General features: G+C 37.0%; 8 protein-coding genes across 8 annotated transcripts; 5 read left to right on the forward strand and 3 right to left on the reverse strand.

Annotated features, from left to right (window-relative positions):
* The first annotated feature begins 70 nt into the window (after nt 1–70).
* Nucleotides 71–2,811, forward strand: SOCG_01280 (NatA N-acetyltransferase complex subunit). The gene is made up of 2 exons (XM_013164235.1): nt 71–2,583; nt 2,621–2,811. The coding sequence occupies exons 1-2, from the start codon at nt 585–587 to the stop codon at nt 2,659–2,661; spliced, it is 2,040 nt and encodes a 679-aa protein (XP_013019689.1). The 5' UTR covers nt 71–584; the 3' UTR covers nt 2,662–2,811.
* Nucleotides 2,736–4,051, reverse strand: SOCG_01281 (uncharacterized protein). Its single transcript, XM_013164236.1, has one exon. The coding sequence runs from the start codon at nt 3,813–3,815 to the stop codon at nt 2,799–2,801; it is 1,017 nt and encodes a 338-aa protein (XP_013019690.1). The 5' UTR covers nt 3,816–4,051; the 3' UTR covers nt 2,736–2,798.
* On the forward strand, nt 4,033–5,943 carry SOCG_01282 (tRNA (guanine-N2-)-methyltransferase catalytic subunit Trm11). The gene is made up of 5 exons (XM_013164237.1): nt 4,033–4,943; nt 4,993–5,157; nt 5,201–5,488; nt 5,538–5,653; nt 5,702–5,943. The coding sequence occupies exons 1-5, from the start codon at nt 4,166–4,168 to the stop codon at nt 5,729–5,731; spliced, it is 1,377 nt and encodes a 458-aa protein (XP_013019691.1). The 5' UTR covers nt 4,033–4,165; the 3' UTR covers nt 5,732–5,943.
* Nucleotides 5,944–6,171: 228 nt separating this feature from the next.
* SOCG_01283 (metallopeptidase Pgp2) lies at nt 6,172–7,337 on the forward strand (the record flags this gene model as incomplete). The annotated part of the gene is made up of 4 exons (XM_013164238.1): nt 6,172–6,418; nt 6,466–6,567; nt 6,608–6,827; nt 6,878–7,337. 4 exons carry the CDS (start codon nt 6,172–6,174, stop codon nt 7,335–7,337), a joined length of 1,029 nt encoding a protein of 342 aa, XP_013019692.1.
* Nucleotides 7,338–7,453: 116 nt separating this feature from the next.
* On the reverse strand, nt 7,454–12,263 carry SOCG_01284 (DNA replication endonuclease-helicase Dna2). Its single transcript, XM_013164239.1, has 4 exons — nt 11,330–12,263; nt 10,126–11,283; nt 7,839–10,081; nt 7,454–7,792 (listed from the first exon to the last, which is right to left on the reverse strand). The coding sequence occupies exons 1-4, from the start codon at nt 11,703–11,705 to the stop codon at nt 7,571–7,573; spliced, it is 3,999 nt and encodes a 1,332-aa protein (XP_013019693.1). The 5' UTR covers nt 11,706–12,263; the 3' UTR covers nt 7,454–7,570.
* A 218-nt stretch (nt 12,264–12,481) lies between these two features.
* Nucleotides 12,482–20,223, forward strand: SOCG_01285 (alpha-1,3-glucan synthase Mok13). The gene is made up of 2 exons (XM_013164240.1): nt 12,482–13,001; nt 13,046–20,223. Exons 1-2 carry the CDS (start codon nt 12,633–12,635, stop codon nt 19,733–19,735), a joined length of 7,059 nt encoding a protein of 2,352 aa, XP_013019694.1. The 5' UTR covers nt 12,482–12,632; the 3' UTR covers nt 19,736–20,223.
* A 686-nt stretch (nt 20,224–20,909) lies between these two features.
* Nucleotides 20,910–22,848, forward strand: SOCG_01286 (ZIP zinc transporter Zrt1). The gene has a single exon (XM_013164241.1). It carries the CDS (start codon nt 21,452–21,454, stop codon nt 22,655–22,657), a length of 1,206 nt encoding a protein of 401 aa, XP_013019695.1. The 5' UTR covers nt 20,910–21,451; the 3' UTR covers nt 22,658–22,848.
* Nucleotides 22,827–25,038, reverse strand: SOCG_01287 (Sir2 family histone deacetylase Sir2). Its single transcript, XM_013164242.1, has 6 exons — nt 24,550–25,038; nt 24,305–24,367; nt 24,175–24,257; nt 24,098–24,129; nt 23,603–24,039; nt 22,827–23,561 (listed from the first exon to the last, which is right to left on the reverse strand). The coding sequence occupies exons 1-6, from the start codon at nt 24,734–24,736 to the stop codon at nt 22,837–22,839; spliced, it is 1,527 nt and encodes a 508-aa protein (XP_013019696.1). The 5' UTR covers nt 24,737–25,038; the 3' UTR covers nt 22,827–22,836.
* Between the last annotated feature and the right edge of the window lie 44 nt (nt 25,039–25,082).

Here is a 25,082-nt window from a genome sequence, read left to right on the forward strand (position 1 = left end):
TAAATGATTGAACAGAAGTTGTGTGTTTTCTAGGATTACTATATTTTATAAAATATTACTTCCAGTGTGAATTTGAATGTATGCGAAATTGCGATTTAAATTTCTGAGAAAGCGAAAGTCGAGAGCAAAAGTACATACTTGCTTTTTCCTAATATATATTGTATGATAAATTTTTTTCTTAGAAAAAAAGAAAAGCAAAGCAACTGAATAGCAAGTACTGAAAGGGCGTGAATAAATACTTCATTTATCTTTTCATTTTATATTTTTTTTTCCATCCCACCAAGAACATGGCTTTCTAATTTACACCAACGAACTGTACAGTTTCTAGTATCTCATTTCGAGGGGTTCTTTCTTTATTTTTCGAATTTAGATATTTTTGCATAACTTTGCTCTCCAAAAAACCATCGTAGCTTGTGCAAAAAGCTAGGAAAGCCTCAACTTTATCTCAATTTGCATATATCTCAAGTTTTGACTGATGTTCTTCTCTTTCACGTAAAATTTTTAGTTGGACGCAAATTCGACTTCAAATTTTGATTATTTTTCCATACCTTTTGCACTGCTGAATCACTCCAAAGGGATTTCGAATGAAAAAGTCTACTGGAAAAGAGGCTGCCCTGTTTGACCGCGCTGTAAATCAGTTCGAAGATGGTCACTTTTCTCGTAGCTTGAAAACTACTCTGTCCATCTTGAAAAAAAAGCCAAAACATGCCGAAGCCATAGCATTAGAAGGACTTAATTTATGTAAATTGAACAATTATCATGATGCCTTATTAAGATGTCAATTGGCAATTGGTTTGAACGCTAAATCTCGATTTTGTTGGCAAGCTCTGGCTATCACATATAGGGATCGAAAGGATTACCATAGCTCTCTTAATGCCTACAAAAATGCCATCAGAATTTCCCCGAAAAATGAAGGCTTGTTGTATGATGCTGCCTATCTTCAGTTTCATTTGCGGCTTTATGGCCCTCTGGTGCAATCGTGGCAGACGTTAGTTAACTTGGACTCTGAAAATTTGGAATATCGGTTGTGCCTTACTTTATCCTATTATCTTTCTGGCTCTTATGAACGTTGTCTGTCGTATTGTACAGATCTTCTAACATTTCCCAAGTTGGGTTCTAACGCGTCCTCAAGACTTGCATGTTTCATACCCAATTTGGCTTTAAAACTAGATCTTCATTTCGAAGATTCCTTTCGCATTTTTCAAGAGTATTCTTCCTTTATTTTGAATGATTGGCTTCGATATGAACAACTAGCGAACTTATATTTTCGGTTTCAAAAGTATGACGAAGCTCTACATTTGTACGGTAAGTTAATTGCCAAGTACAAGGATCGAAATGATTTCCTATGGAGATATCTCAAAAGTTTGCACGAGCTTATAATTTCCAAAGGATTGCCCAAACAGGTGCTGTATAATAAATTTCGGTGTCTGCTGGACTTGCTTCCTAATGCAATGAACATCAAGATCATTATCCTAGAATTTTTGGTAATTGCCAATCTTGACTATGATTTCTTTTTACAGCATCTGCTCATATATTCTAAAAATAAGGGTATACCCTCAGCTATTTTGTTATTAAAATCATTGATACGAGGTAATTTATTACTTGCCCATAAAATAAAGGACTTTTTAATATTTGAACTGCAAAATACGAACAGGGACAATCCTACTGCATGTCTCTGGAACTTTTATTATCTCAGTTGTCTTACATATTTTACATTTGATTATGCAAGCTCTCTACATTGGATTGATCAGGCAATTTCCAACCTTCCTACTCTTCCTGACTTATATTTATTAAAAGGTAAAATCCTATCTCGTTTAGGTGAATGGAGTGAAGCTATCCGTACTTTGACATTTTGCTGCGATCTAGACAGAGGGGATCGTGCACTAGCTAGCCGGCTTGCCAAAACCTATTTCTATATAGACGAAAATCAGCTGGCATATCAGTCTCTTTCCAAATTTTGCAAAGATCGATTTGGTGGAGTTCCTATTTATCTTGCGGAAACGGAATGCATTTGGTTTCTCATTGAAGACGGTGAATCTTTACTTCGTCAACAATCTTACGGATTAGCGTTAAAAAGGTTTCATCAGTTATATAACATATTTAAAGAATGGACAAGTATCAGCTTTCATTATCATACGTACTGTGCCGAAAATGCGCAATTTATGCAGTATTTGGAAATGGATGAATGGACTAAGACATTGTGGGATTCACCAGCATATCTTCGAACCGCTTTAGGTGCAACAGTTATCTACTTAAAATTACACGAATCACCTTACTTTAAATATGGAGAAAATGCCACTGCAGTGTACTCGATGAATGAAAATGAGCGACTTCAATTTGATAAGGACCAAAATCAGAGTATGACAAAGTTACATCTTCAAGAAGAATCCAGGATAAAAAAAATCAAATTAGATGAAGATGAAGATCCTTTTGTTATTGATCCTGACCTTCTTGGAATGGAATTGTTAGAAACTAAAGATCCCCTTCAAGAAGCGATGAAGTTTCTGTATCCAGTTCGTTTAGATAGCTTAAAAGGATGGGGATATTTAAAGGTTTTAGCATCTGTAATTTATAAATCTAAAGGTATGGTTTATGATCGAAACAATATCTAACGTTACAGGCTTGCATTTGAAAACACAAAACATTTTAGATAACTTATGATACACTGACATTCAAAGTCTTACAAGCACAGACATTTCCAAAAATCCCAATAAAATATATTAGTTTTTATAAACTAAAAAAACAGAAATCACACCCAAGTTGCCAAGTATTATCCAATAGAAAGTTGCTTTTTTTATTTATGAATCCTGCATGTTCTCATCGCTGTCAGTTTCCCAATCAGGTTCTTCGGGCTCACCTGCATCCTCCTCGGGATTGGGAACACCGAGTTCATTTAAAATTTGTAAAATTTCTTTCATATGTTCTAAAATCCCTTCATCATCCCACATCGTTTTTTGGTAAGTAGCCAATGCTCCCAAAAAGTACGACTTGGCGCTGATCAACAATTCTTTAATGTCATCTTCCGAGGCGTTTCCTTGCTCTTGTAGGTTTTGAGCTTCCACGTAGCAATTCCAACCAAGTAAGTACCATACATCGACAATTTCATCATCTTCTTTCTGCAAATAAATTAACAAATCGTGGGCTTCTTGATGCATTTCAACTTCAATTAGGAGCCTTGCAACAGAAGTTCGAACAGCATAGGTGGGAAGATCTATACTGTCCTCCATGGCGGCTTTCGAAATTGATTTTAGGCATTCTTGAAGTGCCTCTTTCGCTTCATCAAAATTCTGTTGGCTGATACGCATAGACGCAAGGGTCTGTAATGCTTCAGCATTAGTATGATCAACTTGTAGAGCTAGATTAGTGTACTTTTCGCATTGACTTTCAGCTTCTTCTCGCATACAAAGATCGGTCATAAAAAGTTCAGCAACACTACAATAAGCTCCTTGTAGTTTCTTTTTTACATCGACATCATTAGAATTCAACTGGTATAGCCGGGAGAGAATGTTCAAACCACGATCGTAAAGCATTAATGATTTCTCACTATCTTCAATGATTTGGGCCATCCAGAGATACTTCTCATATCCATTATCCTCTTCTAAATTGTCGCTTCTCCTTATTGATTCCCGAAAAGCGTTTTTGGCTTTCTTTATTTCTCCAAGCTCAGCGAAAGCTTCACCAAGCATTTCATGAGCACGACCATCATTATCAGAAGCTTTTCCTATAGCCACTTGAGCAAGTACGATGGCTTCAGAAGGATTATTTTCTTTTAACTTATCGCGAATACCACTGAGATCAATCTCAAAATCAGACATTTCCAAAATTTGTAACTTTGTTAAGAAACCGGCCTTGGTTTCAGTCTCTACGGTATTCTTTCGAAATCTAGCTTTAAAATATCAAGTACTAAATTCTTAATAAGTTCTCTCACCTGAGGAACGAAAATGTATGCAATTTGCTTCTAAGTGGTTAAGTGTAAATTTGAATACTTTTTGACATGTACGTGTATACCACTACAAGTGGGACCAATTTAGAAAAAAACAGGCGCTTCAGGATTTTTTGGATGCATTTAGGAAATTAATTTATTTAAGCAATTATTGGAGTTGAATTATAAATTTAAAAGATACCGGTCTACTGTATTGGCAAGCGCAGGAATAATTCAGTCGAAATGCCTATTTATCTTCTTCACCTAGCTTCGACACATGCTGATTTTCATATACCTGAATTGGAGACGTTAGCAAAGATTGAGTCCATTTCTTATCGATGGGTCAAGCCTTCTTGCATCGAGGAAAGTTCAGAACTACAAGAAAATAGCATTGGAGATTATCCAAGAGAAAAGCCTGTATATCCCATTAACCATGCAAATGCCACGACATTAAATCCATTTCTGTTAGTAGAACTTGATGATGACGCGTCTGCTTCTAAATGGGTTCGAAGATCAATTTTCTGTAAAAATATCTACGAGTTATATGGCTTTGCAGATACCTTCGAAAGTTTACATGATTATCTTTCCAAGCTTCCTTCACCTCCTTGGCTACAATATCAAAAGGATACCTCATATAAGTTCACATTTGAAACATTTGGCACCCGACGAACGATGGAAGAACAATTATCTATCATAAATGATTTTGGATACATGAAGTTGGAGGGTCTAGTCTCGATGAAGCGTCCTGAATGTATTTTCACCCTTTTGGAAAACCGCAGTAAAGATATTGAAGGACCAAAATTGTATTTTGGTCGATGGTGCGGTGGTAGTTCAAGAGACGCCGTTGACAAGTTTGATTTGAAAAGAAGAAATTATATAGGGATCACTAGCTTTGATGCTGAACTTTCACTTATAACAGCCCAGATGGCTATGGCGATGCCGGGTAAATTGATATATGATCCATTTGTCGGCACAGGAAGCTTCCTATACACGTGTAGCTATTTCGGTGCTTTTACTATGGGTACGCTAAAGTTTGAACTTTCTCTTGATTTATTAACATAATTTTTTAGGTTCTGACATTGATGGAAGGCAGATGAGAGGGAAAGGAGGGAAATCAATACGATCTAACTTTACCCAGTATCAACTTGCAGGTTCCTTTTTAGATGTTTTTACTGGAGATGTAACCAATTGTCCCCTCAGGGAAAATTTTTTACTTGATGCAATTGTTTGTGATCGTAAGTTCGTGATGAACAAGTATATTTACTAACATTTTGTAAGCTCCTTATGGGGTTCGCGCAGGTGCAAAGAAAATAGCAAAATCTTCGTCAGGTTCTTCCACTCCCAATCAATTAAATTCAAATTCAACATCTCATTATCCTAAGCTGGAGCAATATCAGATTAGTGATATGGTTTTCGATCTAATCTGTTTTGCAGCCAAGCACTTAGCCGACTATGGCCGATTAGTACTTTGGCTTCCTACTATCACGGAGGAATATAGTGTTGAGGACATTCCTCGTCATCCTTGTCTCTCTTTAATATATAATAGTGTTCAACCATTTACGCATTGTACGTAGTAAACTTGCTGGTGGTTTCTTTCACACTAACATTGATTTAGGGTCTCGCCGTTTGTTAACTTTCGAACGTTTACCCCGATCTGAAACACAAAACGTATCATTAGAATTTTTGGAAAAGGCTTCAAAGGCTCCTTCTCATCATGATTTCCGTAGAAAGGTATAATTGACTCCTAATGTTAAATGCTCCTTTACTAACTGACTTTAGTACTTTATGGGTGCACATCGTACTACCTAGCCTTTGCCAGCTATTATAATAGTAATTAGTTTTAAGATGAGGTTACAGACATTTGAGAGTAAATGTCATTTATGCGAGTTAGTATATTTTAAAAATTTTGAAAAAAAACAATGTAACATTGCTGTGCTCTCCATAAACTCCATGCCCATACTAACTTCATTGAACATTCAGATTTTCTAAAATATTTGCTTATACCTCTACCTCCACCGAAATTTTGAAATTGTAATACAAGATACTTCAGTAGGGCAATTTATTTTATAAAGAGCTATTAGATTTTGTACTTTTTGAAAATATATCTTGTGAAGTCATCATTTTTCTACCATCTCCTCAGCTTTTTCTAATCACCCATTGAAAGGAACATTGCTGTATTGTTCCTTTAAAGCACAAAAGGAATCGACTTTTGCAAAATTTCTGTATATTTTGATTCAAGAAAATAGATTATGATCGCTCTTGGTTTAGAAGGCTCAGCAAACAAATTAGGAATTGGCATCATTCAACATGCTGCTAACGGAGAGGCAATCGTCTTAGCAAATGTTCGCCATACTTATAATACTCCTCCAGGTCAGGGATTTTTACCTAGTGATACAGCTAGACATCACCGTGCGTGGATTATCCCATTAATGAAACAAGCATTCGCTGAAGCCAAAATCTCATTCTCCCAAATAGATTGCATCTGTTTTACTAAGGGTAAGATTTTTTATTAAATTTCTATTTCCTAATTCTTGATTTTCTAGGACCTGGCATTGGTGCGCCTCTTAATAGCGTTGCTCTTGTAGCTAGAACTCTTTCCTTAATGTTCAAGAAACCATTGGTAGCGGTAAACCATTGCATAGGACGTATGTTTTATAAAATCGTTCAAAACTAATTACTTTATAGACATCGAGATGGGACGAGAAATTACGGGTGCTCAGAATCCTGTCGTGTTATATGTGTCTGGTGGAAATACACAAGTCATAGCTTACTCCCAAAGAAAATATAGAATATTTGGTGAAACTTTAGACATTGCGATTGGAAACTGCTTGGATAGATTCGCACGCGTAATTGGATTATCAAACGCACCTTCACCTGGTTACAATATCATGCAAGAAGCTAAACGGTATGATCTAAGAGGAAAATTAAGCCCGGCGAGTTACTAACGTTTACTAGCGGGACTCAATTTGTTGAGCTTCCATATACGGTAAAAGGAATGGATTGCTCATTTTCTGGTTTACTCTCTGGTGTTGAAGCGGCTGCAAATGAAGCCATGGACGAAAATAGTAAACGTAAAATCACAAAACAGGATCTTTGTTATTCTTTGCAGGAAAACGGATTTGCAATGTTGGTGGAAATAACAGAACGTGCCATGGCCCATGTCGGTGCTGATTCGGTTCTAATTGTAGGGGGCGTTGGCTGTAATGATCGTCTTCAACAAATGATGGGAGAAATGTGCTTGGACAGAGGTGCCAAGGTATATGCTACTGATGAGAGGTTCTGTATCGATAACGGGATTATGATTGCTCAAGCAGGTTTGCTTGCTTTCAAAACGGGCGGAATATGTTCTTTAGAAGATTCTACAATTACTCAAAGGTTTAGAACAGATGATGTACATGTAGCATGGCGAGAATAAATAAATGGTTTTACGGCATATTTTAAAATCAATAATCTCTATTATGTAAATGCTACATTTTACCTGTTATTATGCTAACAGATAAAATACTTTTATGAACTCTTTAGTCCTTTCGTTTACCGATTGCAATCCCTATAATATATTTTTGACATTATCTAAACTACGTTCTAAATTAAGTTAAAAAGTTGGACGTAACTAACACTTTCCTGACTATGTTCTATGTTCTCACTTTCTTAGGATTTGGACAAAGTTGAAATCAGATTTTCATCCTGTATATCCTTTAAATCATTAGGCTGAATATTATAGACCCATTCATTTTTGGAAAGTAGCGTAATAAGCTCATTCATTACCACTGAATTCGATAGTGTAGCTAACGACCCGAACATTATACATTTCACTTTTGCTCTACTCAGAGCAACGTTTATGCGGTGCCAATCACGCAGCAAATCCCCTACCTATTAATATGGTATTAGCAAGTATTTCAATAAGTGTTTCACTTACATTCTTCCTTAAATTCGAGCGAACAAACGATATGAAGATTATATCTTTATCTCGACCTTGATACTTGTCAGCTGTATTGATTTCCAATTCCTCATGCGATTTTAGTTCATGTTCAATCAAGTTAACTTGACTTTTGTATATAGATATGATGCCAATATGTTTCTCTTCTACACCCATTTCCAACAATGAGCGGACCGCACAAGCTAATAGCGAAGCTTCAGTCCGGTTCTCCAATATTCTGTCCTTCTTATTTTCCAGATTATTAAGTAAGTCGGTATTATAAAAGACAACGGAGCTATCCGGATTTAGTAAATGGTGAATCCAACTCATGTTTGTTATTATGCCAGGCTTTTTAGTGGGTACTTTATTTAAAGGTAAATAGAGCTTGTTTACAGAAACTTCATTTGATCCACAGAGCAAATTACCGCCGTAAATTAAATTATTACATAAAGAATTGATATCACCATTCATGCGGTATTGTAATTTTAGTGTTGCTATAGCCTCAGGATGCTTCTCTGAAAGCAACTTGAATAAACTTTTGACTAGTCCACCTTTCGCAGCTTTGGGATTTTTTACTAAAGGTGGGAGCTGATAGTGATCACCTACCAGAATAAATTTTTCAGTATGCATCAAAGGACCTAAACACACTGGAAGCGGTATTTGAGATGCTTCGTCAATTATACAATAATCAAACTTCCTGACTTGAAACAGAGGATGGTATACTCCAAGTGCGGAACATGCCACTATCTGAGGTGCTTCATAGAATTCTTTAATGAATTCTAAATCATTCGGAATATCGTCGGCTGTACGACAAAATTCCTTGACTTTTGGATGGATTTTATGACTTGACCCCAACCTAAGTATATCGTAGTTTGAATACTGCAATTTAAGCAGTATATTATCTACAGCAGAGTGTGTAAACGATGTTAAAAGTATTGATGCACCCTTTCTTAAAAATGAAATAATTAACCGTGCAATTGTTGTAGTCTTACCGGTTCCTGGCATGCCAAGAATAAGCGCGTAATTGTTAGCAGCTTGGCATTTTTTTAAAGCACTGATTTGGTCTTCGTTTAAACCTTCTGTTTGCGAAGCTTCTAACTGACAATTCGAAGTACTGAATGTGGGTGGCTTTAAATTTATAATCATATCCTTTATCATAAGTGGAGCATCAGGTAAAATGCAACCAATTAATGTACTCCTCACTGAAGCTATACCGCCAGAAAACTCATCTTTATCAATTCTAAATGTCTTCGTAACTTCTTGGTAGTTATGTTCCTTTCTATGATAGCTTCCATAAAACACCTGATTATTTTGGGCATCGAAGTTATCCAACTTTTTCCAAGGAATTATTAAATGTCGAAATGTTTGGATACAGATGCTATCGTCCCTTATATCTTTTATTATACCTCTAGTTAAGGACCAATGCCCCTCTTCGTCTGAAACGAAAATACGATCTCCAATACTAAAGCTTGAGCTTCTTATTTGTCCAGGACTTCGAGAACTAAGTATAAAATAATAGATGGTTTCGTCAATTTCAAGGGGTATTGTTTTTTCTTGTTTTATCGTAAGTCCACACAACGATTTCCCTAATAAATCCAACTCGCACAGATTTGTCGTAAGTATATCGCCCTTTTTTCTTAATGCTAAATTTTCTTCTTGTGTGAGAAGTCTTTCCCATTTCTTGAAAAATTGTAATTCTACTTCGCCGAGTTGATCCGTAATTGAACTGTACAAGTCTTTGACACCTGAAGTTTCAGGAGTCCCATTCTCAAGAGCTTTATGATAAAGGAAACATTCATTAACTGCATAGCAGCGCTTACACTGATGTTCACTTTTAAGCATTGCCGGTAAAGAACGACGAATATTGTGCTGAGCTAGAGTATTACGGGCGATAAGTAAACCACGAATTTGCGACATTGATGCCTCTAAGTCAACCAGGCTGCTATTTTCCAAATAACATAATAAAGCATTTTGAACACGTATATTGTAACGATCGGAGACTAGTAAAGTATATAATAAGCTTTGCGCGAAGTGGCTAATGCTATTTATATACTTCCCTGTTTTTAGTTCCAATGGCACGGTTAATGTAAGAATATCTTCTGATGAACTTTTCAGTAGGACTTCTACAGTCGCGTCGATGTTTCCTTTCAGTCCATATTTGGGAGACCATATAGATTCCTCCACATCAAGCAGTTTCTGTATTGAGATATTCTTTCCCCGTTCATTGGATTCACCGGAAAATGCTTTTTGAAAAATTTTTTACAATATTCAAAAAAAAGTGGAACACGCGCGCTAATTTCTTCTCGGCATTCATCAACCTTTAAATCCGCAAAATATATATCTATCATGTATTTTTTTATAGAATCTTCGAGGATTGAGTTAATGTTTGTTACAGCATTTTCTTGATCCTTCAGAGCACTTTGGAACAGATCATGAAGAATATTACCAGCAACGGTGGGTTTCGTTGGCAAACCATAATTAACAACTCTGTCTGAAAGAGCTGCTTTGCGCATACACGAAAAAGATTCGGCTACGGCAGTTGCTGAAAGTAATAATTTTGGATGTACTATTACAAATCCCTTGGAGTTATCGATGATGGCTTCCCTTAATGAATTAAATTCAGCTTCCAAATATACCAAATCGCCTATGTAGACGGGAGTATCTAACCAATCTTCTCGAAGAAAAACTTGTTTCAGTATCTCATCGCTTTCATTGTACAAAACGATCTTCAATTGGGGATAATTTCGTTCATCACGAATATAGAAATCATCATTTACTTCAATTATAGTTGATTCAACAAAACTGTAGGCAGGGTTAACAGCTGGTATTTCATTATCGAAAGAATCATCCCAATCATCCAAGAAATTGTCATCAACACCTTCTACAGGGGTATGGTTGGAATTAGACGGTTGAACGTTACCATCCTCATCGTAATCAAGAACAGGTGCAGGATTATCAACCTTGTGTGATGTTTCCACGGATAGAACTTCAGAACCTTGTTGACTTTCATGAAGGGACTTTTGTTTATACTGGACTTCAATTGAGTCAAGGGCCGCCAAATCATCGTCTTCTAATTCAAAAGGATCATCATCGAGCTCGGTATCTGATCCACCAGCATTAGAAACTGAGCATTCACTATTAACGCTTTGACTGGAAGATTTAGCATTTTGAATAACAGAAACAAGACTGGGGATTCTATCTAATGGACTAGCAAGACCATAATTTTCTTGATTATCTTCATTGAAAGAACCCCTATAAAGACTGGGTGACTCCTTTTTGTTTCGTTTTGGAGATAGCTTCTTGCTATCGGAAAAACTTCTCTCCAAAATCCGTTTATTGTTTGTATTGAATCTATTGAGATTAGAGCCTGTCGTAAGTTGTATATCATTCGTAATTTTTCCTGTGTCCAGGGTGTAACTCGGCAAACTGTTCAAATAATCTTTTGCTTCACTATTAGTAAAAAATTCTGTAGTGTAATATAGAGTGCTTACCACTTTTGTTAGTTTCACCTAGCTTATCTTGTAAAGCCAACTCTTTCGATGTACTGAATGAGACAGGTCCTTCATGTCCCATTGTCTGTGAATTACGGAGTACGTCTGTATCTGATTGAAAACAAGGAGCTTTCGTTGCTAATTTGGAACTATTTTCTTCCGTAATGTTTGAAATTGTTTGAGAGGGATTGAATGCCAAGCTCTGTAATTTCGATTTTGTTTGGCCATTTAGTCGGTAGTCTTTATATCTTGTAGGATGAGAAGCAGATCTATATATTTTCCCACTACTGCTTTTAGGGTAAGGCTGCTGATAGTTTACAGCAGTTGCATATTTACGATTCCTTGAGAAATTCCTACCTTCAGAGTCTTGACACATAACTCAAGAACTAGAAATTATGCAAATCCATGAAGTATATAGAAAGTGAATAAACGAAAGAAAAAAAGAACGCCCAATGAATGAGGTTCTCTGGTACTGGGGATATTGTCAAGCTGTCCTAACAATTATATGCAATATTAAAAGCATAAAAGATTTTAAATAATAAATATAGTAAAAGAGCGACGTTGGCCTTAAAAGGAAAGGAGTAGAAAAAGAAACGCGGGCTGTTGAAGCTGAAAGACTGTGCCGGGTCAAGGTAGTCAAGTTCTGACAGCTATAAACTAAAATGGCAAATCGCTTCAATCCCTCAATAACCATGACAAGCTTCATCTATATATTGTATAGATGTTACAAATGAAAATTATATTTCATTGCTTTTCAGAAGACACAAATTTAGATGTACAGCAAGTTTCAGTACGATCGTTTTGTTACTCTTGTCGAGTTGCTAGTGATAAAAGCTTCTTTAACCACCTCTTTTATTTATAGTATTCTTTATTTTTGAATAATAAAATTCATTGTAAGTTACTGACTATTCTTACATGGTAGAAGTTGTTTAAATGTAAAGACGTGTATAAACAAAAGTAAACAAACATGTAAGCACTTAGATGGACGCCCTGTTTCCTAGGAAAAAAATATACAAAAGTTCGGTTTTATAAGTTGATAAAAATTAATTTGTATAATTAAAATTGGATTCTCATAGAATTCCATGTATACAGTAAATCCAATTTTCCTAATGTTTGTTTACAGTAGCTATATCAAAACATATCCTTTGCATACTGCCTACTATCACTGAAACCTCCATATCAATTCCAATTGGAAACTGGGAAGTTTATAACAATAAATAGAATTGGAACTCTTACTCTGATTATTTATCCTCCGAATTGCGAATATAAAAGTACCCGCATTCTGGGTTACAAATATATTAGAATGAGCTTTCGACTCAACATTGCAATGAAGATAGCAGTGTTGCTTCTCTTATTAACTGTTTATAAAACATTTGCTGCTCGGTATGATGAACGTGAGATCCCATGGAATTTAAATCAAAATCGTGAAGCCGTACATCCTTTGGATTACTGGGGAGAATGGGAAAACCATAGCTACCACCCTAGCCCGGACGACTGGAGAGTGCCGTTTTACACCATTATCTTAGACAAATGGAAAGATGGGGATCCAACAAACAATGAAGCCAACAACACAGTTTATGAGTACGATATACGCGAAACAGGATTCAGAAGCGGTGGAGACATCGTTGGATTGAAAGATTCACTGGATTATTTAATTTCAATTGGTATAAAGGTAAGCACTGTTTACTGTAAACAAAAGAGTCGCTAACATTTAAGGTTATCTATATCGCTGGTACACCGTTCCTAAATCAACCTTGGGGTGCTGATCAGTACTCACCACTAGACTTCACAGTCCTCGATCATCATTCAGGTACTATTGAGCAATGGAGAGATACTATAGAAGAAATCCATAGAAGGGGATTATATCTGATTTTGGATTTGACAGTGGCTACGTTAGGTGATTTGGTTGGATTTAAGAAATATTTAAATACTACAACTCCTTTTTCGTTATTTGAGCATGAAGCGGTTTGGAAGGACGCACAATATTACCCTGATTGGGATTTCTCCAATGAATACGATCCAGACTGCGAACTCCCTAGATTTTGGGGTGAAGATGGTGCCCCCGTAGTAATTGATTATGTTGGCTGTTATGATTCAGACTTTAACCAATATGGCGATACAGAAGCTTTTGGTACGCATCCCGACTGGCAACGTCAGCTCTCCAAGTTTGCATCTGTTCAAGATCGCTTAAGAGATTGGAAACCGTCTGTTTCTGAAAAACTCAAACGATTTGCCTGTTTAGTGATTTCGTCTCTGGATATTGATGGATTCCGTATTGATAAAGCCACGCAAATCACTGTTGATTTTCTTGCTTCATGGGCTGCTTCTGTTCGTGAATGTGCCGGAAAATATAATAAAAAGAATTTCTTCATTCCAGGCGAGGTTACAGGCTCATCCAGTTATGGATCTATTTATTACGGACAGGGACGACAACCTGATCAAAGACCCGCTTCGCTCTGGTCTTCCTTAAACAAGTCAGAGTTAATCAAAGAAAATTATCTGCGGGATCCTGGGCTAAATGCCCTTGATGCCTCTGCATTCCACTATTCTGTATATCGGGCGTTAACAAGATTTTTACAAATGGATGGTGATTTGCGAGTTCCTTATGATCTTCCTGTCGAGTTCACAGACCTCTGGAATCAGATGGCCATCAATGAGGATTTTTATAATCCCAATACCAAAAGAATTGATCCCCGTCATTTGTTGGGCGTTACCAATCATGATGTTTTTAGATGGCCCGCTATTTATGATGGTGTAGAGCGCCTGTTGTTGGGAACAATGGTTACATATTTTTTGTTTCCGGGGATTCCTTCGATTTATTACGGAGACGAGCAAGGGCTCTACGTATTAGATAATACTGCAGACAATTATCTGTACGGTAGACAAGCCATGCCTTCATCACCTGCCTGGAAGATTCATGGCTGTTATACGTTACTTTCTGATCAATACCCCAATATGCCCTTTACTAAGGCTCTGGATGGCTGTAAAGACGACTGGAACACTTTGGACCACTTTGATTTTGCGAAACCTGAGTTGCAAATGCTTAAAATCTATAATCAAATTCGCAATCATTATCCTGCAGTTAAAGATGGATGGAAGTCAAAAAAAATTTCCAATTGGACTAGCTATTTACAACTTCCAAATAGCGGGTCAATCCCAACCGAAATTGGTGTTTGGAACATTGTAAGAGGATTTCTTGAACCTCTTCAAAATCCAGCGGACTATAAGCAAGATAATACGTGGACTGGTGATTTATGGTTTTTGTACAGCAATGAAAATAAATCTGTGACGCTTGAGTTCCCTTGTTCTTCTTTAAACGCCATCGTATCTCCTTTCCAAGAAGGCATTACTGTTAAGAATATTATTTTTCCATATGAAGAGTATGTCCTTCGTGAATCAAGTACGTTTTCAAGTGAGTACAAGTCTTATCTTGGTTGTATTCCCAAACTTACTCTTCCTGCATGGGGCTACAAAATTTTTGTTCCCAAAGAACAATTCATAGATTACCTTCCACGTGTTACATCGTTCAGCCCTGCCCATGATGCTAGATTGCTAAATGAGAATGGTCAACAAAAGTTTCAAATTATGTTTTCAGAGGAGATGGACTGTGATGAAATTAGTAGAAAGCTGTCATTTATTTCTAAAACAGAAACAGGAACTAGTATGGAGCTTGACAAGGATTCAGTTGTTTGTCAGAGAGTTAATCAATCGAATAATGAGTATTACTTTGGATACCCGACTGCAAAATTTGAATGGTCCGGGTTACTAAAAAATATAGATGATGGTGTCCATCAAATTGTTCTTCCAGAGGTGCAGACTAGCAATCATCTAACTAAGAGCGATTCTCTTTATCGTATTACACTCCGATTCGGGAAACACGATAATCCAATGGTTTTCCAAAATGCTACTAGAGTTCCTGATCTGCTAATTGAAGAAAACGATAAATTATACATCAAGCATAAGGCAGCGGGTGCTGATTTATTCCGATATTCTTTTGATTTTGGCCTTAGTTGGTCTGAATGGGAGCATTATCAAGGTTCGTTTACAGAATGCACCCTTTTTGCAAGAAATATTTCTAGAAAAACTTGGGTTGGCCATCACGTCTCAGTACAGTATTGGAATCGCATTACAGCATCGCCAAATCATATTCAAGAAGGGAGTATAGGTAAGCTTGGATCGTTTCCGCACCTTTATATGAACGGTCCATACAATGAATGGGGTTTCGATGCAGGTATCCCTAATAAACTAAAATTCAATGATGATTTTACATGGAGGAAATCCATAATCAGTGAGATATTTCCTTCAAAATTGCAATTTAATGTTTACAATGTTGATGAATATGGAAGGCCTGATCAAAAAAGAGTTTATGGCTCTAATGGAAATAGTTCTGTTCTTTCACGCCTTCCGCCTTCCGAACTTAAGGAATCTGTGGTTTTAATTCAAACTCCTCCTCCAAAGTCTTATTTGTCCTGGGAAGTAGTTGTTGATGATCTAAACAGATCCTTCAAGTTTCTCCCTAAGGGATCATCAACTGTTTCCATTATATTTTTTGTTACTTTTGCAACAACCCCTCTGTTATCAGCAATACTAACTGTTTGGGGGTTTAAAAGTTATTTTTATAAGGTTCGACTTAATGATGGCGAACAGCTCAAGACTGTTTGGAAAGGAAAATTTTTTAAACCTTTTAGAAAATATGATCAACTCCAACAACCTTCATCTCTTGAAATGGATACATTTCATAAAACTGATTCTGCTAAAGGAAGATTATTGACTTTAGTTGCAACACTGGAATACAACATCCCCGACTGGCAAATCAAAATTAAAATAGGAGGTTTGGGAGTGATGGCGGAGCTTATGGGAAAGCATTTACAGCATCATGATTTATTGTGGGTTGTTCCTTGCGTCGGAAATGTTGAGTATCCTGTCCAGGAAGAAGTCGAACCTTTAGAAGTCGTTGTCTTGGACCAGATCTACCAGGTTAAAGTTTATATTCATTATCTATCTAATATCACTTATTTACTATTAGAGGCTCCTGTTTTTAGGAAGCAAACCACTTCTGAACCTTACCCACCTCGCATGGATGACTTGAGTTCGGCTATTTTCTATTCGGCCTGGAACCAATGCATTGCTGGGATTGCTAAAAGATACCCTATTGACTTATACCATATAAATGATTACCATGGTGCCTTAGCGCCTCTATACCTACTTCCGAACATAATTCCTTGTGTTATGTCTTTACATAATGCAGAATTTCAAGGTCTATGGCCTCTCCGAACGCCAGAAGAAAAATCGGAAGTCTGTGCCGTGTATAATATATCTACAAAAGTTTGTACAAATTATGTGCAATTTGGAAATGTTTTTAATTTATTACATGCTGGTGTTTCCTATATTCGAATACATCAAAACGGCTATGGCGTAGTGGGTGTTTCAAGTAAGTATGGCAAACGGTCTAGAGACAGGTACCCAATTTTTTGGGGTCTGAAAAAAATTGGAAAACTCCCCAATCCCGATCCTGCCGATACAGCTAGTATAGAGCCTCGGAGTGAAGTTTCTGAACCTACGGAAACAGATGAAAAAGCTATTGAACAAAAAAAGAAACAGAAAAAGGAAGCACAAACTTGGACTGGACTTGAAATTGATGAAACTGCTGATTTGTTAGTTTTCGTAGGCAGATGGTCTATGCAGAAAGGAATTGATTTAATTGCTGATATAGCTCCAATTCTTCTCGAAGATTATAATGTTCAGCTGATTACAATTGGTCCGATTATAGACTTATATGGAAAGTTTGCTGCCGAGAAGCTCGATTTTTTAATGAAAAAGTATCCAGGACGGGTGTATTCGAGACCAGAATTTACGCATTTACCTCCCTGTATATTCAGTGGAGCAGATTTTGTTCTAATTCCTTCAAGAGATGAGCCTTTTGGATTGGTCGCTGTTGAATTTGGCAGAAAAGGTGCTTTAGGAATTGGAGCGCGAGTAGGTGGTTTAGGCCAGATGCCGGGTTGGTGGTATTCCGTAGAATCAAACACCACATCTCATACAATTCAGCAATTTGAGGAAGCTTGTCGAAAAGCGCTAAGTTCGTCAGAACTGCAACGAGCTCGTTTGCGTGTTCAATCCGCTCGTCAAAGGTTTCCTGTTTTAGAATGGACTTCAAAACTGGATCATCTAATGAAAAACAGCGTGAGAATGAGTAGAAAGTATAGAAAAGATTCAGAGAAGACTGTGAAGTTTGGCTCCCGTTTCGTTTTTCCTTTGCAGAAAAATCTATCGAGTTTACGTGTATCTAATAACGAAAGTGTTTTGGACCAAGTGAACGATGAAGATTGTCTGTCTTCTTCTCTCAATAATCAATCCGAGCTGAATAGAATGTATTCCTTGGGTTCCAGACGAGGACCTGGGCACCAGGCAAATTCAAACAATGAATTTCTCATCGGACTTTCTAAAACTAATAATAGCGAAGTTGGAGAAAATTCTGAAACTTCGGAGCATTCATATGAGCCATCCGTGAGGGTAATATCTGAATATAGTACTCCCCCAGAGTTACGCGATACTTGTGAACACGATGTTTCAAACAGTAATAACTCATTTTGTCAGTGTTGTGAAGGAAACGAAGACTTGTTATGCAATGTTTCATCAGAGGATGTGCATCAATCAGGTATTTTACCCAACGAATGCTTTAAAAAGCAAAATGAATCTCAGTTAAGTTTAGCTTCCGTCCTTACACTCAGTGGGAACAAAGAGTTTGCCTTAACAAAAACGGATGATGACTTTACGGATCACAATGGTAAAGCACTTGAGTATTTTATCCAATGCCTAAAAGATCTTACTCCAAAAAACTCTAAGGATGACCTCTGTATTGAGGCATTTATCACAAAGATGAAAAAAGAATGGTTTGATGGTATTCGAAATCTGAGATTTGGAATTGAGCGACCAAATATGCTCCTTGACTATGAAGACAAACAACTATTAATGAATGATTCGTTTAACAAAGTTTCAACTATGCTGGACAATATCTATGATCAAAAGCTTATTGATGAAGAAGGTTCTTCTATTGACTCTTCCAAAAGGCAAACGTCAAGAATTAAATATTTTATGCAGCGAAGATTCGGCGAGTGGCCGGTCTATTCGATTATTCTTTCTTTCGGGCAGATTTTAGCTGCTAGCTCTTACCAACTGATACTTCTGTCAGGATCTTCGGCACAGTATGCCGAACAGTTATATATCGTTGGTAGTATATTTGCAGTTTCATCCGTTGGCTGGTGGTATATATATCGAAAGTTACCAAACATCGTGTGTTTGACATTGCCATTCGTGTTATACTTCCTGGCTTTTACGCTCATTGGAGTATCTTCTTTTATTCAAACGAGTACAACATCTCGCATATGGATCAGTTATTTAGCGGGATGGATATATGGTGTTGCCTCTGCTAGTGGTTCTTTGTACTTTTCTTTAAATTTTGGAGACGAGGGTGGAGCAAGCGTGATAGCTTGGATTATACGTGCATGTATCGTTCAAGGATTACAGCAGATATGGGCAAGCTGTCTTTGGTACTGGGGTTCGAAAATTGATCGATTACTTCAAGACCATCGGCTTTTCCCTCACGAATTTTATCCTTTAGGAGCAGTAGCGGCAGTTGCGTGGCCCTTAGCCATGCTGATGTTAATATGTGCTGTGTTACTTATTTTTGGGTTGCCCGAGTACTATTGGCAAAGTCCTGGGAATATTCCAGCGTTTTATTCAGCATTACTAAGAAGAAAACTTGTATTATGGTTTATAGTTGCAACTATAGTGCAAAATTACTGGTTATCAACTTTATATGGTCGTTCGTGGAAATACTTATGGGGAAGTTCGATACTTTCACCTTGGAAAATCTTAACTTTTTCGTTTTTCTTTTTCGCGATGTTGTGGCTGTCGACTATGATATTGCTGGGATGGAAATCTAGAACTCATACATGGCTCTTACCAGTTTTCGGGATAGGACTAGGATCACCACGATGGTTACAGATGATGTGGGGAACCAGCAATATGGGCGTTTATCTTCCGTGGTGTGGTTCTGCCAGTCCCATTGTTGGTCGTATCTTATGGCTTTGGCTAGGAGTGCTAGATTGCATACAAGGAGTAGGTATAGGAATGATACTTTTGCAAACCTTGACACGAAGACATTTGGCAACTACCTTAATGGTTGGACAAACCGTGGGTACAATTACTTCGATGATAGCCAGAGCAACAGCTCCTAATCGACTTGGACCATCATCTGTTTTTTTGGATTTTACATCTTGGCAATTTGAAGATGGAATGAGAATCTTTAAAAGCGCTCCATTTTGGATCTGTTTACTGTCGCAAGTAATCGTTAGTGCAGGGTATCTACTATTTTTTCGACGAGAAAATTTGAGTCGTCCTTGATCAATAAGTGTGACCTTTCCTAATGAAAAGTTATCTGTTGTTGTAATTAAGAATTACTATATCCAATTGACGGTGTTGCAGCCCAATTAACTATGAGTTTATAAAAAAAAACCATGTTTTACATGAAAACTTCATGAAAATGATTAAGAATAATGTTATCGTTTATGAACACAATGAAATTCATTGAAAGGTATTTAGGAAGATTAATGCTAACGAGTAAGATCTGCATCAAGCCTAGTTGGTGATGTAGGTACACTTCTATTGAATAAATAGAAGAAAAAAAAGAAAGATATACGTTGCATGGATGAACAGTGAATCCAATGGATGTCTGAAGTCTTTTGCAAAGCAATACTACAGTTTTAGGAAGCACACTATGGCAATGTCCAGGAGTGTTAATTAGTCAAAATAAGAAAGAACTACAAATTTTCAAAATCATTCTTACTTCATTATACTACATAATTTTAGAGCAATAAGAGATATGTATAGCGCATTCACAATGGGTTCTATAATTGCCAAACAAAGATCTGCCGCCTAGATGAATCCGTCTTACAGAGGATGACACCAAACACAAGAAAATCCGTCGATCACGTAGATCATTAAAGGAAAATCAAGCAAAAGCTCGTTAAACCGATACTTTAAGGGAGATCATCACGACGAGCATAAATGATAGTCACGATTACGACGTTATCGATCAACATAGATCACGGAACAACAGTCGGAAAAAACTGTTAAGTAGTTGATCATAAAAAGATTTGCATTGATCTCCAATCAGATCAACAAAAGTAAACGAAGATCTGTCATGTTGCTGTTACCTACGCACATTTTAACAAAATTGCTCATATCTTAGGTTGTTGAAATAAATTATTTGAGAGGTTATTTGAACAAATTTCTTAGTAACGAATACTAATTTTAATTGTCTCAACTAAAGCTTGCAAGAGATTCATGTTCCATCAAAGAATAACATCTTGTTCAAAATTGCAGATCACTCTTGGAGCACCTTTTTAGAAAGTAAACATGCGCTGTTTTTAGCCAAAGATTTTCGTTTCACGCCAAGTTGTTACCTGCTGGAGCTGATTTTCATTCCATTAGACTATCAATTTCGGCTGATCGGCGTAGATCACCGTAAGAAAAAAACAGTCTCGTCAATCCTATATAAGAGAACGATCTGCAATGAATTTTCCAATATCACAAGTTGAAAGAACTTCTGTACATCCAAGTGGGATCTCCATAATAATTCAAGAAAGAGTTGATTTATTTCCCGTTAATTCTTGTCTTTTTTAGTGTTTTAATTGCTAAAAAAGCCGGGTTCAGTCATTCTGCTCCGGAACTCCTGATCTGCTTCTGTTCTGTAAAGAACATTGGTAAATCCTTTGTGATATTGTAAGAAAAGCGTATTTCTCTGTACGAGGATTCTTTTTCTGATAAAAAAAGGATAAAAGAATATCATTACTTCCTTCGCATTTTGCTCTTTTCTTCGATTAGCTACGATTGATCATCAACGAAAGAAATTCATGAGATTCGAATTACAACTTGTCCTTCTCTGTTGAACTTTTGCTTTTGTCATTTTAATTAACAAAAAGTTGTTCATTTGAAAGAGCTTGGCTTTCAACTGCAATTATTGTGCTCCCTCTTCTAATACTTTTAATCATTTTGATCCTCTTCCCATTTCTGTTTCTTTTAATACCTTTTTCTTTCTTAGACTATTTCTCCTTCAATATGTCAAATTTTGCGGCTACTTTAAAAAACGCTGCTGCTGAATTTCAGTCTGAAAACTCAAACCAAATGCTTCGGTTCCTCTTTTATAAAAGAGATGACCAATTCATTACCTACAAACGAGATGGAGGCCCCGTACAATGCTCGGGTGATGGTAACGCGTTTGAAGAGTATGGTCATATGGGTGTCCGGATTGGTGCCATTTTTGTTATTTTGTTCACTTCTTTAATTGGGGTTTGGCTGCCTCTTGCTTTGTCACACTTTATGCATGACCAGGCAAATCTTGTTATAACCTACTTTTACTTGTTTTGTCGTTATTTCGGATCTGGTGTCATTTTGGCTACCGCTTTTATTCATCTTCTAGCTCCTGCTTGCAACAAATTATACGATCCCTGTTTAGCGGACCTTTTTGGGGGTTACGATTGGGCCCCTGGTATATGTCTCATTTCGTGCTGGTTCATGTTTTTCATTGAAGTCGTACTTTCTCGATTCGTCGAATGGAAGTACGGCATGTCTCATTGTCATAACCCCAACTTAGGTACGCACAGCCATAATCATGAAGAAGAAGGCGCTTTTGGTATCCATTCCCATGACCACTGTCAAGATGACATAGAAAACCGTCCAGGAAGTCCGAAAGATATCGAAGAAATCAAGCTAAAGTCCGTTTCTAACACTGAGAACAGTGATTTGGTCTCCATTGAAGAATCTAGGAAATCCTTACTTTATCAGCAAATCGGGGCTTTTCTTGTCTTAGAATCCGGTATCATTCTACATAGTGTAATTATTGGTTTGACTACAGCTATATCGGGTGAAGAATTCAGAACTTTATTTCCTGTTGTAGTGTTTCATCAGGCGTTTGAGGGAACAGGTTTGGGTGCTCGTCTTTCAAGTATGGCTTGGTCTAAAGGCTTTAATATTCAACCATGGATTATGGGAGGAACTTATGCTTTGTTTACTCCTATCGGTATGGCTGCAGGTTTGGGTGCTCGCGAACACTGGAATCCTCTTAGTCATGGTACTTATGCTACTCAAGGTGTGTTGGATGCAATCTCTTCAGGTATCCTTATTTATGCTGGTTTGGTTGAATTATTAGCTCAAGATTTTCTTTTCGATCCTAATAGAGAGCGCAACTGGTTGAAACTAAGCTTTCTTCTGTTTTGTGCAATGGCCGGAACTGCTCTTATGGCCCTACTTGGAAAATGGGCGTAGTCTTGTGCCACCGAGTTATACTAAGTCTAATTATTTCTAATGTTATGTTTTGTTATAATAGTTAATATGTCATGTGTTTCCTTTTTCATTTTCAAGCTAGATGCTGAGAATGCAGTCTATGTGAATTAGTAAATAAACCTTTATTCTATAATCAACCCTGAATAAATATGTTCGTTTTATTAAACAGTTTTGGTTGTATCAGATTCTATACTATCTTCATATTTTTTAACGTCCTCTATATCTCCTGGTACATTTTCACTTTCTTCGCGTAAAGCTTCCGTTTCAGCTTTACTTTTGATGTAATAGGTGGAAGGTTCTTCAAATTGTATATCCAGGGCTGTATTCCATGCTCTGTTCTTGGCTCCCGTGTGACACTTAGGCTCATTGCAAAGTTTCTCTAAATCTTCCAACCATCCAGCTCGTTTGCATAATTCTACAATTACCCAATCGCAGAATGGACTAATGAAATTTACATCAAACTGAGTATGACGAACTGGTGTCCTTGAGATGTATAATTGGGGAGTTGATGCTGGGACTAAGCTGATTAATTCAGAAACCGGTGCTACCTTTAATGATGTACCGATGCAAATGAGGAGGTCAGTTTTTTCCAAGTCACCGCTTCCTACTTTTTCAAAAAATTGATCAGGTAAGGCTTCTCCGAAAAATGTGATGTCGGGTTTCATCACTCCGGCCTGAGCAGTATCTGCTTCTTCCTCTTCCTCCTTTACATCTTCATTGCTGTCTGAAAACGCACGATCACTTGAACTTGTCAGTTTCCTTTTCTTAACGGGTCTCTGGTTGCATTCGGTACAGTAAGAAATTTTTTGGTTTCGAATATCATCATACAACAAAGAACCCTCAACCTTATGCTTGCATTGAATACAGGTAGCAGTAGCAAAAGATCCTGATTAATTAGAAATTTAGTCAAAACGCAGTTAAACTTACCGTGACATTGAATTACTTTCTCATCAGTAAGCCCAGTTTCTCTTTCCAGATTGTCTATATTTTGTGTAAACAAGGTGGAGAGTTTGTTTTTTTGTTCTAGTAAACGAATGAAAGCATGCGATGGCGAATAATGTTGAGTTTCAGGTAGCAATTCTTTGGCAAAAGTATAAAAGATTCCCGGTTCTTCTCTAAACGTATGGATATCAAACATTTCAGATGGCTCGGACAAGCCGTGCTGAGCAAGTCTAGAATAAAATCCGTTATCCGACCGGAAATCCAATATCCCTAAGCTTGTGCTGATACCTGCTCCTACTAAAACAACGATATTCTTTGCTTTGTGTAATTGTTCAATCACATCATCAATAGTATTGTACTGTGGTAGCTTCAATCGACGTGATGCTTCTCGTCTTAAAACCTCCTTTAACAAGGGAAGGAGACTATAATGTTTTTATTAGCTCCTATCATTGTAGAAGTATACTCGCTTTTTTAACATACTCTAAATCTTCAAATTCATCCAACGCAGTAGGCTAATAATCGGTTAGTAAATTTGTACATATAAGCAGCAGACATACCAGTGATATACCCAATTTCTTTAAAATCAACCGAATAGGTATTTGTTGTTCAACGACATGTTTTTGCAAAAAAGCAGGGTATCCTAAGATGCGTGAGTTAACTGCTGCGTTCTCTTGTCATTTCTCTTACCTAAAATACGAAGAGACTTAAGTATCTCTTCACGCTGCTTAATTACTTCGTGATCATCTATTACTGTTTGCAGTTAGCAAAAATTGCTTAGCAATTTTAACTACTAAGCAAATTGGGGCCCATCAACATGAATGTTACAGCAATGAAGTTGAGAGTCACTACCGCAAATTCATCTCCTGCAACATGCTTAGATGTGTAAACGGACTGTATAAGAGGATTCAATGTCCTACAATCGTATTACTTACCAGGCCGGTCCCATTCATCGGATTCAGCTTCAGAGTCTTCAGCGTCTTTGCTGCCACACATAATATCCACCAAAAGACTAGCACTTGAAGAAATACTAGATGTACTCGATGTCTCTATATCATCTTTACCTTCAGAATTGACTTCTTTTGGAGTAGAATGCAAATCTTCTACAGGCGAGAAACTCATCGGGAGGAACAATTCAACAGAATAAAAGCTAGGAAAACAGAAAGCAAATGGTCTTAAGTAATATTCCTCAATTTTTTTAATTTATAACATTCGTTTAAGAATTGCAGAAATATTCGTCAAAATCCCTTATACTAATTTATTTTACAATCGTGGAAACACAGAACTGATTCTTCAGTGAGATATATATGAGTAAGTGTGCACATATGTAATACATGTCACTAGTATCGATAATCAAAAAAAAATAATATATATATAAAATTACTTTTTAGCTTCTAGTTGTAAAAAATATAGTAAACGCAAAATTATAAATATTTGTTTAATTTACTTTTAAAGTACTCAAACTAAT

The sequence above is a fragment of the Schizosaccharomyces octosporus genome, assembly GCF_000150505.1.
Source record: "Schizosaccharomyces octosporus yFS286 unplaced genomic scaffold supercont6.3, whole genome shotgun sequence".
NCBI lineage: Eukaryota > Fungi > Ascomycota > Schizosaccharomycetes > Schizosaccharomycetales > Schizosaccharomycetaceae > Schizosaccharomyces > Schizosaccharomyces octosporus.